At 49.5% G+C, this 15,370-nt stretch overlaps 1 protein-coding gene across 1 annotated transcript in view; it reads right to left on the bottom strand.

Annotated features, from left to right (window-relative positions):
* The window catches only part of ANKH (ANKH inorganic pyrophosphate transport regulator), a 120,811-nt gene extending 108,307 nt beyond the window's left edge, over positions 1–12,504 (bottom strand). The window contains exon 1 of the mRNA XM_007524217.3: positions 11,965–12,504. Coding sequence (XP_007524279.1) covers positions 11,965–12,060 — 96 coding nt within the window. The 5' untranslated portion in view covers positions 12,061–12,504. The remainder of the gene's footprint in view (positions 1–11,964) is intronic.
* Positions 12,505–15,370: the final 2,866 nt, after the last annotated feature.

Raw genomic sequence — 15,370 nt, 5'->3', positions numbered from 1 at the left:
AGCAGATGACGCTGTTGGGAGGAAGACCTCAGGGAGGGCTCTGTCTCTCGGTTCAGCTTCAAGACCACAGGCTGCACCTCCTCCCCTAACCCCTATAGGCCCTGCGGTGTGGTGTGAGCAGCCTGCCACGTGGTCTCAGAAACACCACAGATACAATTAGGAAGTTTCGTGGGGCCACTCATGAATGAAGGATATTACCTTCTTCTTATTTTTTATTGTTGTTGTTATTGATGTTGTTAGATAGGACAGAGAGAAATGGAGAGAGGAGGGGAAGACAGAGAGGAGGAGAGAAAGACAGACACCTGCAGACCCGCTTCACTGCTTGTGAAGCAACTCCCTGCAGGTGGGGAGCCGGGGGCTCGAACCAGGATCCTTACACTAGTCCTTGTGCTTTGCGCCACCTGCGCTTAACCCGCTGTGCTACTGCCCGACTCCCTCTATTATTTATTGATGATTAGTCATGAGTCACAAGATTGTAAGATAACAGGGTAGAATTCTGAGTCTCCACCCTCCCACCCCCAAAGATAACCACCATAGTTCTCACAAGTCTTAAGTTCACTTGCCTCTGTTTTTTTTGTTTTCAATTTTTAAATTTTTTAATATATTTATTTATAAAATGAAAATATTGACAAGACCATAGGGTCAGAGGGGTCCAACTCCACACAGTTCCCACCATCAGAGCTCGGTATCCCACACCCTCCTGCTTCTCTTTTTTGTTTTTCAAGTTCACGTGAGTCAGGTTTCTAGATTCCACGTATGAAGAAGCCATCTGGTAGCTGTCTTTCATCTCTTATTGCGATAAGCATCATCACCTCCAGTTCCGACCATTTGTCCCAAAGGACACAACATCATCTCTTTGGATTAGCCTTCCACGGAATCTGTATCCCGTAACTTCTTTAGCCAGCCGTCTGGTGATGGGTACTGGGCTGCCCCCACTCTGGCTGTCGTGAATAATATAGCTGTGAGCACAGGGCTGTATATGTGTATCCTAATTAGCGTCTGAGTGTCCTTCAGATAAATGCCCAAGAGTGGTCCTGCTGATCACAAGGTCATTTTATTTTCATTTGTTTCAGGACTCCCATGGATGCTTCTTCAACCAGCATCTAAGGAACTAGTAGGGCATGGACACATGCTGCTTTTCTCCATCAGAGACTGCGGTTGTCTGTCTAGAACAGAAACAGCCCCCTCCCTACAGGAAATAGCTCAGCTTGCTAAAGCCCAGCATGACTACCTGCAAGTCCCAAGGTCCCCGGTTCAGTCCCTGGCACTGCCCTAAGCCGGAGCTGAACAGTGTGCTCTGGTCTCTTTCTTCCACTCTCTCTTATAAAAATAAATCTTTAAGGGGCAGGGGGAGAAAATAGAATCAGCACAGGAGAGGAACACCGGGGTCACAGGAATGCAAACTGCTTTTCCCCAAGGAGGCCTCTGGATTGATTCCATCAAACCCATGTCTAACATCAAGCCATACTTTCACGGTGGGTAGCATTCCCATGAACTCGTGTTTACTGGGGCTCAGCGCAGATGCAAAGCCGAAAACGAAAAGGTAAACACTGCCTGGGAGACAGTGCACCAGCCTCACACGTCTGGGGCCCCAGAGGTCCCAAGCTCATCCCTGGTCCACCATCAGGTTTCTCTCTCTTCCTCTCATTAAACTGAAAAACAGTTACTAAAAACAAACAAACAAAAAACCAACTATATCGTGTACACTAAGGTATTGAGTGATTTGTTTAGTAAGGTAACTGACATACACTATAGCTTTCAAGTGATAGCAGTTCTCGTTCTGCTCAAGGAAAGTCAAGACACCAGCATGGTGAGGGGCCGAGTGGTAGTGCCCCTGGTTGAGCTCACATGTTACAGTGCACAAGGATCCGGGTTCAAGCCTCCACTCCCCACCTGCAGGGGGAAAGCTTCACAGGTGGTGAAGCAGGGCTGTAGGTGTCCCTCTCTCTCTTTTTCTGTATCCCTCTTCTTCTCAATTTCTGCTTATCTCTATAAATATAATACATAAAAAAAAACAAAAAAAACAAAAACTGAAACCGGTATGGTGAAGGTCGGCTTCAGTTATCAAGGAAGCCACGACTTGGGGAACTCCCTCCCCCCCCCAAGGCTGCACACACACAGGGCTTCTAGGTTCCTGCTGCATCTCCACAGCAACGGAGAGAGAGAGAGTCATAGGTGTCTGAACAACACCAGATGGGCACATTCAAAAAAATATGTCGTCACTAGAGTAACAGGGTGCCACCAGGCGTTTCACGAGGCTGATTTATTACAAAGCAAGGAGGGCATGAAGACGTTGGTTTAGTGGGACCAGGTGGTGGCCCACCTAACTGAGCAGTCACGCTACAGCGTGCAAAGACCCAGCCAGGTTCAAGTCTCCTGCTCCCACCCACGGCGGGAGGGGAGGCTTCAAGAGCCGTGAAGCAGGTCTGCAGGCGTCTCTCTGTCTCTCCCTCTCTTTCTCCTCTTTCCCTCTCAATTTCTCTCTGCCTCTACCCAACAAGTAAATAAAATATATTTTTAAAAAAAGGTTTAGGGGGGTCAGGTGGTGGCGCACCTGGTTAAGCACATATACTATAGTGGGCAAGGACTTGAGTTCAAGCCCCTGGTCCCCACGTGCGGGAGGAAAGCTTCATGAGCAGTGAAGCAGGGCTGTCTCCCTCCCTATCTTCCCTCCCTTCTCAATTTCTCTCTGTCTCTGTCTAATAAAGAATATGCTATCAAAATAGAAAATATAATTTAAAAACCGGTTTACAGACTCTTCTCCTCAAACTCCAGTATTAACCTGTCCCACTGCCCCTAAGGAGATAGGGAGGGGTGAGTGAAGAGACATAGACCAAATCACTTCCTGCTAATTGGGCTTTGTCACAGCTGGATGGGGACTTAAGTGACACTGCAAGTCTGGCTTGGATTGATTCTTAGAGCTGTCGGCATTGTCTTGATGGATGAAAGGCCTGACCCACTCTGGCAGCTGTGCTTGGAAAGACGTGGTCTGACAAAGTAGTAGTTAGGCTGTCCACTCAACCACCTCAATAAATAAATGAGGCGGCCAGCCAGCCACAGGATCACACCTCTGGAGCTCATGAGGACGCCCGCTCACCTCAGTGCATCCAGGGCTTGCAAGGCCTCAGGCTCAGAGGGAACCGTGAGGATTCACTGGGCCCAGGAGGTCAAGGTGCCCTTGCCAGAATCTGGACTGCCAGAGAGGAATTATCTCATATCGTATGAATGAGAAGGTGGAATAGGCACCAAGTTCCTCCAGGCACAGAGCCCAAGACAGGCGTGGGATGACACCTATCTCTGGATTCCACGTAGGTGCAACATGCAGCAAGTCAGCCCTCACACCTCAGCAGGGAGAGCCCTCGAGACGAGACTGCAGAGAGACTGACAGCCCAAGCACAGAATCGGATCTGCTACTCAGAATCCCTTGTAAGTACTTCAAGACGGCATAGGGGAATGGCTCTTGGGCTTTCTAAACACCAATCCCATCAGAACCCTGAAAGAGAAGAGGAAACAAGGAAGGAAACTCGGAAGCAGTAACAGGTGTAGGTGTGGCTTAGGAAGAGAAGGCAGGACCAGAGGAAAAAACAGGCAAAAATACATACAGAGAGACAGTTATATAGAAATAATAGTCAACCCATATCCGTGACCTTGGGAGAACCGTTGCAGTTTCCAATGGAGGGAATGGGGACATAGAACTCTGGTGGTGAGAATGGTGTGGAATTACCCGTTAATGATTTTGTAAATCACTAATAACAATAATAAAAAAAATGTCTCTGCATTCTAGGGATCTTCGATTGAGTTGGGGAAAAAAAAAGAAGACTGACAGATGCCACAAAATGATACTCTGATTTCAGCTTTTTCCACCATTTAAAAAATTTGTTTTTGTTATGTTTATTTATTGGATAGAGACGGCCAGAAATCAAGGGGGGGGGGAAGATTTAGAGGGAGAGAGACAGAGAGACACCTGTAGCCCTGCTTCACCACTCACAGGCGGGGACCTAGGGCTTGAACCTGGGACCCTGCACAAGTGCGTTCAACCACGTGCACTACCACTCAGTTCCACTTGCTCCATTTTAAATACTTAAGCAATTGTTTTGTTTGTTTGTTTTAGCAGAGCACTGCTTGGCTCTGGCTTACCTTACGGTCTCTTCTATCACTTTATGACCTTATTAACAGTCCCTTTCCAGGGAGTCGGGTGGTAGCGCAGCATGTTAAGCGCACGTGGCGCACAGCACAAGGACGGGCATAAGGATCCCGGTTTAAGTCCCCAGCTCCCCACCTGCAGGGGAGTCGCTTCACAGGCGGTGAAGCAGGTCTGCAGGTGTGTGTCTTTCTCTGCCCCCTCTCTGTCTTCCCCTCCTCTCTCCATTACTCTCTGTCCTATCCAACAAAGACAAAATCAATAATAACTACATCAATGAAACAACAAGGGCAACAAAAGGGAATAAATCAATATAAAAATAAGTTTTAAAAAAAAACAGTCCTTCCCAAGACTGGTCAAGATCATTGACTATATTAAACTCTCTTTGCTTTTCCCTTCTCTCTTTCCCTTCCCTCCCCTTTCCTCCCCTTTCCTTAATGGTGGTGTGGGGAACTGAACCTGGGACTTTGGAGCCTCGTGCATAAGTCTCTTTACATAACCATTATGTTACCTACTCCCACCCAATACTTAAGCAAATTCATGCTCAGTTTCACAGCTCTGGGCTAACTTTTTCAGAAAGAAAGGCAAGCAGAGAGAGTCAGAGAGAGACAACACACACAGAGACGTCACAGCAGCAGCACCTCCCAAGGTGCTGAGGCTCCATCCAGCCTGGGTCTCTGCATGGCAAGCAGGCATGCTACCCAATGAGCTATGTCTCTCTCCCCTGAAGCCAATGTTAAACAGCTAATACAGGCGACATTTATAACTAGGAAAAAGAATCAACATTATCTTAAAATGTATCCCACTAATAAAGAATAGTTTGGAGAGGTGGGGGTGGATGGGAAATCCTCCCCACACCCACAGACACATTAAAAAGCAGCTGAGGATTTATCAGCCTATGTCTAAGTACTTTAAAAAGTGGAATATACAAAGGACACCTCTAAGGGGCCAGGTGGTACACTGGTTACCATGTGCAAAGATCCATGGGTTCAAGTCCCCACCTATAGGAAGAAAGCTTCATGGGTGGTGAAACAGTTCTCTCTCTCTCTCTCTCTCCCCATCATTCCTTCCTCTCCATTTCTCTGTCTTATCAAATAGAAAATAATTTTAAAAAGAAAAAGAACACCTTCATCTCTCTGACTGGAAGGGTCTTTTCTTTTTTAGAAGGAACAGTTCTTTTTTATTTTTAAAAAGGTATTTATTTACTCCCTTTTGTTGCCCTTGTTATTTTATTGTAGTTATTATTGTCATTGTTGGACAGGTCAGAGAGAAATGGAGAGAGGAGGAGAAGACAGAGAGGAGGAAAGGGAGACAGACACCTGCAGACCTGCTTTACTGCCTGTGAAGTGACCCCCCCCCCATGCAGGTGGGGAGCCGGGGGCTCAAACCGGGATCCTTACACCGGTCCTTGTGCTTTGTGCCACATATGCTTAACCCGCAGCACTACCGCTGGACTCCGTGGATCTCTTTTATCACTTAGTGACCCTATTTACGGTCCCAAGACTGGTCAAGGTCATAAACTATATTAAACTCTCTTTTCTATCTCTCTCTCTCTCTCTCTCTTTTTTTTTTTATACCAGAGCACTGATCAACTCTGATTTATGGTGGTGCAGTGGACTGAACCTGAGATCTTAAGAGCCTCAGGCTATCTACCCCACCCTACATTAACTCTTTATCGCTTGACCTCTAGGTCTAATGAAGACCATTTGTCAAGACAAGGAAGAACACTCACGTTATTTCCCCACCCTGCACTATTCTTCTGAGCAAGGTCACAGGGTCTAGTCCCACACTGTGCCCACCCCAAAGTTCTGTGCCCCCCACCCCAATGGGAGTCACTGTAGTTCTCACAAAGTCTCAGAGACAGTTCAGTTCTATTTGCTGTTTGCAAGTCCATGTGTTTCAATTCTCTAGCTTTCACAAGAGTCAAAACATTCTGTAGTGGTCCTCTCCCACCTCTTGTTTCACCAAGCATAATCACCTCCAGTTCCACCCACCTGGCTCCAATGGACACAATTTCATCTTTTTTTGGACTACAGAATGCTCCACAGAATGTTTCTCCAGCCAGTCATCAGTCCATGGGCACTGAGGCTGCTTCCACTCTTCGGCTATTGTGAAGAATGCAGCTCTCTGCACACAGGGATGTGAATCAGTGTTGGCACGTCCTTTGGATAGCTGCCTAAGAGGGGTACTGCTGGATTATCAGGGAATTCCATTTGCATTTAAGGACTCTCCATCCCTGTCTTCTTAATGCTGTAATTTTAGCAGCCCCCAAACCTCACTGGGTAAGCCTCACTCCAGGTTCCGAAATCAGAAAAGGAGGTAGGGAAACATTCCACATACACATACATTTCATTCCAATCACTGGAACACAGAGAAGCACAGACCTTGGGGTCTTTGAATGACCACACAGGCCCCAACTAAATTCAGTGGCTGAAAGTCACTATGTGAGAATCTGAAAGCACGGAGGACCTTGCTCATAGCACTGCACTCCTCAGGTCAGGATTCTCTTTTCTCTCTCAAGGTCTTCAGAGCCAAGCTGGTCCTTAACACTTTGAGTATCCTCTAAGTACCTTTTAAAAATAATAATAATAATAAAGCCAGTGTATTCTACCTAACTTGGTGAGCTTGGATATGAAGAAACTCTAGGACTCTGTCCCCAGTTTTGTTTGAAACAAAGGGGCAGGGGGAGCAGAAACAACACTGTGGGAATGGGATCTCAACAGCTATTAGATATGGGCTGCTCTCAAGATTAAGACAAAGGGATGATTTTTTTTTTTAAGCAGAGCACTGCTCAGCTCTGGTTTATGGTGGTGCCAGGGACAGAACCTGGGACTTTGGAGTCTCAGGCATGAGAGTCTCTTTGCACAACCTTTATGCTACCTATCACCACCGCCCTTTTTTTTTTTTTTAACCAGAACACTGCTCAGCTCTGGTTTATGGTGGTGTGGGGGGACTGAACCTGGGACTTAGAGACCTCAGGCAAGATAAAGTGTTTTCTAAATCATTTGAATGTGAAGTTTCCTTTCTTCCTTATCTTTTTCCCCTCCTTCCCTTGACCAAAGGCTATGGCAACTTTGTCAACAACAACAACAACAAAAATCTATGATGCTGTCTTTTTTCCCCCAATAAATAGGATAATGTGACTCTTCTAACCAAAAAGGTCTCATTCCCCTTCCCCGCCCCCGCCCCTGCCCCAGAATTCCCTGTTCCCCTGGCCTGAGCCTTTCAAATTCAAGGCAAAATTCATGTCTAGGCTGGGAGTCTCACTGGCCCAAACTGACTCCTGAGTGCCCGGGGACTCCCGGTGGTTCTTGGCAGCGGCAGCTGGACTGTGGCAGACAGAGAACCCAGCGGCTAAGGGTCAAGAGGCCTTGGACTTGAAGCTGAGCCTTGCCCTTTGTTTCTGGGGCTCATCTGGGACAAGTGGCTTCACCCGCTGAGCTCACATTGCTCCTTCAGAGAGATGTGCTGACATGATGAAGCAGATCCGAGCGCGTCTGTGAGTGGAAACCAGCAGCTCCTGATTTGCAAAGATGGGGGCTAAAAGGATCACATATGGAACTAGCCTGCAATTACTAGGTAGTCCGCACGTCTGCAGGGGTCTTAGGAACAGGGGGTCGGTTTTTGTGGCACTGGACACATGCGCATTCTTATCTATAGCCCCCTGCGTTTAATATTGTAAAGCAAGCACTTTTAATATGCATTTATTTATTGGATAGAGACAAAGAAATTGAGGGGAGAGAGATACCTACAGCACTACTTCACCACTTGTGAAGATTTTCCCCCCAGCAAGTGGGGACTGGAGGCTTAAACCCAGGGCCTTGTGCGTGGTAATGCATGAGCTTAGCTGGCTGTGCCACCACCAAGGCCCAAAGCAGCCCACATGGCATTCTTTGACTTCTCTCTGTCTCTCTAACCATCAACTCTCATTCACCCCTTCAACTTCTCACTACCACCCTAACAAGAAAAAAGGAGTAATAATTCAACTAGTATTGTTAGAATATAATACATCCACAGTAATAAGGGGACAGGGGAGAAAGAGAAATATTTCATTAATATGTGGATTTCCTTCCTGGTCCAGCTAAATTATAAATTTCTAAAAATATATTTATTTTGTTATTTATTTTTAATGAGACTGACCAGAGCACAGCTCAGCTCTGGCTTTTGGTGGTGTAGGGGACTGTACCTGGGACTTTCGGAGCCTCAGGAAAGTTTTCTGCATAGTCATTATGCTATCTCCTTAGCCCTAAACTATGTAATTGGCGAGGGGTGGGGGGAGGCTTCATATAACAGAGAGTGTCTAATAGAGATTGCTTGAATTTCATGAATCATGACAGACCTTTTCAGAGTCCCCTCCTCCATCACAGGAATTGCCCTGAGATTAATCTTTGATGTGTCATTTTTAACAGTCACATATGAGCCATTTATTCAAATTCCAGTGAAATGGAATTATATATATATATATAGCTTCCATTTTAAAGTTCTGTCCACATTTTCTACAAAATGAGGCATGTCTGATTATATGGCCTCATTAAAGAGCCATTTAAAATGAAGCTACTATCTTTCTGTTCTTGATAAGTCACCGGGACTTCAAAGCTAATGAGATGTGTCATTTTTTTTTTTTTATCATTCCTTTCTTGGAATCCTCCCTCATAAAAGCACGTGAAGCAGGCTCTGTTTGACCTTTGCACTCCTGGGTCACCTCTCTGCTTGGGGATTAGTACTGATAGGTTCCTGTCCAGGGTACGTTTGCACCTGCTCACTCAGAGAGAGAGGTCCACATGTATACAGGCCCATCTGTTCTTGGGAGTCTCATACAGACCTGCTTCTGCCAAGGACTCATTTTTCCTCTTCCTCTGCATTTTGCTTCAGAACAGCTGGAGCAAAGGGCTCACTAGTCACTCCCCTCAGGCTTCTCTGGAGCTTGCACTGTAATTTTTCCCCTGCAGTTTAAGACTCAGAAAAAGTTCCACTTGTCTCACCCTGCACCACGGCAAAACAATTATCATCTAAAGCCAGCCAGCAAAACGTGGTTTTGGAAACCCGGCAAATGCTGCCCCACCACCCCTTTCTCCTGCCCTGTTTCTGATAAAATATCTTTACCCCCAGGTGACCTGGGATCTCTCTCTCACACGCACACACACACACACACAGGAGGGATAAGGACTACGGTCATGACTTGCTGATTAAAGCCAGCTCTTGTGCAAAAAGACAAAGAAGCCCATGGTTATTTGCTCATGTCGGTTATGATAGCGAAGTTACCACAACCTTAACAACACCACCAATAATAATAAAGAGTAGTGATATGATATGTAATATGTAAATATAAATAAATGAAGTATGATCGAATGATTGTATAAGTGATAATATATAAGGGGCCAGGCAGGAGTGTACCTGGTTAGGTGCACACATGACCATGCACAAGGATCCTGGTTCAACCCCCCCGGTTCCCACCTCAGGGGGTGAGACAGTACTGCACGTGTTCTCTCTCCCTCGTTCCCTCTCCTATCCCCCTCTCAATTTCTCTCTGTCCTATCAAGTAAGTGAAAACACAGAGAGTCTAATATCATTATCATAATAACATTTAATAAATAAAAGAACAATACAGTAATGAGTTTGGAATATGAGAACCACCAGGAGCCCTGGTACAGTTTTCTCTTAGGACCAAGTTTGCATTTCACCTCCTTAAAAAGCAAATCTCTTTTTATCAAGTCAGCCTTTGCCTGGACCAAGGTAAAAGTGAAACGGTACTCTAATATGTACCAGGTCACTGAATTATGAACAGGAATGTTCTTATTTCTTCCAGTGCTGGATATATATGATTCTTTTACACACATGGGGGTGAGGGGGAGGGAGAGAAAGGAGAAGTGATCAGGTGAACAGCTGGGTTTTCTTACAGCCTTTGGGCTGTTTCCAAGAAGATAAGCTTTAAAATACTCAAAAGGTTCAGGTGGGCACACAGTTCTGGACTCATCTAAAATGGACCATGAAGCCCATGCCACTCTGAAAACCTTAGCACTGATCCTAGGTCAGGCTGAAAGCTACCAATCAGTTAATTAGTCTAGAAGGACTAGTGTGTGGGAAATGATGTGGGGCTGGTAGAGGGGGTTATCCTGGTGAGTTCCTGGCTAGGGACACACGGCACAGAAATGATACAGTACTTCATACAAGGAAATGAACTTGCTCAAGAGAGGTCTCCGGAGACTACCTTACTTACTCTGAACTCTGGCAATGAAATTGAGACCATAAAAGACCTTAGTACAGGAACTGGAGACCAGAGTTACAAGCTCTGAGACCGAGGAGACAGATCCAAAAAGATTCATTCTATCAGAGAGAGAGATGCACCCATACGACCCTCCACACACACACACCATACACCGTACAGTCTGAAAATAAAAACTACAAAAGCAGATTCATTCTATCAAAGAGAGAGATGCACCCATATGACCCCCCCACACACACACACCATACACCATACACAGCCTGAAAATAAAAACTACAAAAGCATAGAGAAGAGGTGAATTGTGGACCGAAGTGTTCTTGTGATTTAAAGGCAAAAGAAAACAAAAAAAGAAAAGCCCATGGTGTCCAATATCCACTCAGGACACCTGCCCTTGAAGGTGGCCTGTGACTTACCATGTCCTCCCTGCCTCTCTCCCCACTGACCCCCTTTCCAGGGCTCTTACTGGGGCCCTTATCACACCACTGCACCCCAAAAAGGTCAGCCACGGGCAAAGGGGGTGGGGTGCTGCTGTTTCAGCCTGCGGTGCTAAATTTGCAATGACATGACGTCACATGGAGAAGACAAGAAGGAAAAAATGATTAAGGGGAAAAATTAACAAGGACAAAAAGGGGGGAAATTTTGTGTTTCTGCTAAGTCCGAGGCCAGGCGAAGAGAAACCCCAGATTAGGGATGGCTTAGAGGTCTGAAATCTCAGGACATGTTGGGGACACCTTGACTGCAGGATCTAATAATAGCAGTAAAGATCATAACTTAAGAATAAATCAAAGTGCCTGGGAAATTAGTTTTGGATTCATGAGAATGCCCCCTCCATACACACACACACACACACACACACACACACACACACACACACACACACAATCTCAGAAACCGGCACCTGAACGATGAGAAATTACATTTTAGCTCCATATCAGAGGTTTTACATAATCGCAGCTTACATAATACCCGGGCTGGGCGCTTGGGAAGAAAAAAAAAAAAAAGAAAGAAAAGAAAAGGAATAGAATAGAATCAAATGGCTTTTATAAGGGAAGCCCAGAAAAGAAAAAAAAGGAAAAGAAAAGAAAAAAAAATCTCCCTTTTCTGAGTCTTGTAACAATTTCCAGAGTGCTGCTTAACAAGTCTGCTGAATAACAAGAAAAAAAAAAATTGGAGGGGGGGTGAGAGATGGCGGAATACTGGAGGGAAAAAAAAAAGTCATCCTGAAGCCTCCAGCCAGCGCAGCCCAGTGTCCCCGCCTAACAAGGGCCCCGGTGCAGGCGGCTGGGGCTGGGCTGGGCTGGGCTCCCCACCCCGGGGGCCAGTCCTGGGCTTGGGCGTGGAGGGGGGTGTGCAAGGTGTCGGGGTGCAGCCGGGGCTTGGGCGGCGTGTGTGCGTGTGCGTGTGTGTGCAAGGTGTCGGGGTGCAGCCGGGGTGCAGCCGGGGTGCGGGGGGGGAGGGGCGGCGCGTGCCCGGCGGTGCTGCCCCGGAGCGGGGCACCCAAGGGTGGCGGCGACGGTGACGAGCGTGATGGTGACGGGGGTGGGGGGGTGGCCCAGCGCCGCGCAGCCGAGCCGGGGAAGGGGGTCGGGGGGGCGCCTACCTGCTCCCCGAAGTCGATGGCGATGTTGGTGATGCCCAGGGGCACCAGGAAGCGGATGAGGGGCCAGTAGTGCGTGAGCGCCGGGAATTTCACCATGGTCCCGGGGAAGGTGCCCGGCGCGGGGCCTGGGCGGCGGCTGCTGCGCTCCGCGCTCCGCTCTGCTCGGCTCCGCTCCGGCTCCGCTGCGGCTCCGGGTCCGAGCGTCTAGCAGCGCGGGGCCGGGCGCGGGGCCATGCCGGCCGCCCTCGCACAGGAGCGCGCAGCGCCGGGCCGAGCAGCGGCGGCGGCAGCGGCGGGAGGAGGCGGCGCGGCGGCTCCCGCGGACAGCGGCCCCATTATAAGCGCTCCGGGGCCCGGAAATGCAGAGCGCCCGCGCACGGCCGCCGCCGTCGAGCAGCAGCCAGCCAGCCGGGCGGCCGGGGGCGGAGGGCGCGGGGCGCGGGCCGGGGGCGGCGCTGGGCGGGCGGCTCCCGGGAAGAGCGGCGCCTCCTGCCCGCCCGCCTGCCTGTCTGTCCGCCTGCCCGCCGCCGGTCTGCCCGCGATGCTCCGCTTGGCCGCTGGGGGCGCTCGTGTGCGCGCCGGCTCGCCCGCGGCTTGGCCGGTGGAGGCGCTTCCCGGAGCGGCCGCTGGGGGCTCTCGTGTGCTCGCTCCCTCGCTCGCTCGCTGGCTCGCCGGCTGCTTGGTCGGAGGGGGCCGCTTCCAGGAGCGGCCGCTGGGGGCGCTCGTGTGCGCTCTCGCTGCCTAGCGCGCGGCTGGGCTAGAGGGGGCGCTTCCCGGAGGGGCTGAAGGGTGGCGCGCAGGGGTTGGGGGGGCCTGGGCTGCCCCCTCCTCTGCTGCTGCGGGAGCGTGGACTTGGGGTTACTTAGTAGCTGGGCATACTGCGCGGGGTAGCCGCCTGCAGGGCGTGGGGGCGGCCTGTGAGGTCACTGCAACCCGCTCCCACACCAACACCCTTGCTGGAGTCCCCACACCTGTCTGCGCCCTAGGACCCCGGCAAGGATGGAGATGAAACTTAAGAGTGCAAGGTTCCTGCAACCCCCCCCCCCACACACACACACACTGACTCCGCAGTGGGTGACTTGTCATCCCAGCCCCCACCCCATGACAGCTGGGGCCAGCCTGGTGGCCTGACGGGGCCCATCCCGGGCTCTAGGACCCCAGAGAGACGGAGATGTGACCTGGGGTGCCAGGGCCCTGCAACCCCCGCAGCCCCCTTGCAACCCCAGCCCCCGCTCCTGTGACAGCTGGGGACCAGGCTGGCGGCCCTCCTGGGATCCACCCTGGACACTAGGACCCCAGGAGAAATGGAGATGCTGGGCTGGAAGGGCATGAGGTCTCTAAACCCTCTTCCCTCCATCATCCCCGCATGGGTGCCTTGCAACCCCATCCTCCACCCCTGGGACAGCCTACCAGGGTGGTCACTGGGGACCAGGCTGGTGGCCCACCTGGGACCCACCCTGGGCACTAGGAACCTGGGAAAGATGGAAGGGAGATGTGACCCAGCGTGTGAGGTCCCTACACACAACCCCCCTCAGCGCCCCACAGCAGGCACCTTGTCACCCCAGCCCTCATCCCTGTGACAGCTGGGGACCAGCCTGGCGGCCCTCCAGGCATCCACCCTGGGCTCTATCTAGCACCCCGAGACAAAGATTGGTGTGAGGTCCTTGCAAAGGCTGGCCTAGAGCTGGGAGAGTCTCTTCACTGCACCCGTAGTGAGCAATCTAAACAAACAAACAGCAAAAGTGAAAAAAAAGCTTAAACAATGGGGTTGGTGTCTGTTTCATGATGCCTGGCCTGGGTGATTTTGGGGGGTGGACCGTATTCACATGGAGTGTTTTACCTAAGGCTTCAGAGCAGCCTGTCTGTGAGCAAAGCCAGCACTGAGCTCAGGGAGGAGGGCAGGGGAGGGGTTTAGGGGCTCAGGGAAGAGGTGAGGGAAGGGGCTTAGTGGGTCAGGGTCAGCCTGGGGGGTCTCTGCTCTCTTTTCTCCATCTTGTCCTGTCTAAAGGAGAGGAGGGGGGTGGGGGTTAGCTTAGAGGTTATGCAAAGGGCTTTCACTCCTCAGCTTCCCAGGCACCATAAGCCAGAGCTGAGCAGTGCTCTGGTTAAAATAATAAAAAATAGAAAGTAAAGTAGTAACTTGGACAGTATAAGCACCTTGGCTGGGTGGAATAGCTCACTTAGTGCACTGTTTTGATATGTGTGTGACCCAGGTTCAAACCCAGCTTCCAGGGTCTGTTTTCTTCCACTTTCTTGGTCTAAATAACTAAATAGCTATCTTTGAAAGGTCAGGAGAAACAGAAAGGGCTTCATGTACAGAATTGGGTTTATCAGTGGTAAGTTTTTGTAAAGGTGCCAAGACGTAGAAGGATGTGCCTTGGGTTTGACACACATGCACGCACACATGTGCACGCACACGTGCACACACATACACACACGTTTTATATGTGTTTATCTTAATATTCACAGAGCAAATGGGGGCTTGCTGGTGTGCACATGATTCCTTTCCTCCTCCTCCTCTTCCCCCTCCTCCTCCTTTTATTTATTTATTAACACAAGATGGACTGGCAGAGAACTACAGCACCTCTCTGGCACATGGGAGGGAATTGAACTTGGGGCCTCATGCTTGAGAGCCCAAGGCTTTGTCTGCTGTGCCACCTCCCAGGCCCCGACTAGACAATTTCCTGGTTTCATTTTTTTTTTCCTTCACACAGAGTGAGAAAGAGAGGCAGAGAAAGAACCAGAGAGAAAAAGAGAGAGAGAGAAAAGAGATATAGAGATACCACAGTCTTGGAGCTTCCGCTGGTGCTACAGAGGTATTCCCATGTGGCGCCAGGGTTGGAACCTGGACCCTGCCCTACCATTATCTTTTAAAGTGAAAGGACAAGGCATTGCAGTCATTCTTTTTTTAAAATTTTACTGTCTTTATTTATTGATTAGAGACCATCAGAAATCAAGAGGGTATGGGGAGATAGAGAGGGAGAGAGACACCTGAAGCCCTGCTTCACCACTCATGAAGCTTCCACCCCTGCATGTGGGGACTGGGGGTTTGAACCCTGGACCTTGTGCACTGAAATGTGTGCACTTAACCAGGTGTGCCACCGCCTGGCCCCTTGCAGTCATTCCTTATTAAGAGCAATCAAGTCACTGGACACCCAGAAGCAAACCTGCTGTGAATAGCAAGTCTGAGACCTGGATGTCCGGCCTGTGTGTTTCACAAGCATCTGAAGGGAGTAAACGTTTCCCTTATTTTCATGCCCTGTAAGAGACCTCTGTGAACCCCACACAAAGCGGACAAGCCCACTTACCTTGTAGCTGGGAGGTAACCTCAAATTAATTCCCCCCCCTCATTAAAATCAACTTTGGGTAATTATGCACTGCATTCGGCCTGTCAAACAATGTTAGT

Source organism: Erinaceus europaeus, chromosome 5 (assembly GCF_950295315.1).
Source record: "Erinaceus europaeus chromosome 5, mEriEur2.1, whole genome shotgun sequence".
Taxonomy (NCBI): domain Eukaryota; kingdom Metazoa; phylum Chordata; class Mammalia; order Eulipotyphla; family Erinaceidae; genus Erinaceus; species Erinaceus europaeus.
The sequence above is the reverse complement of the archived record's forward strand: the minus strand, read 5'-3'. Positions and strand labels throughout refer to the sequence as shown.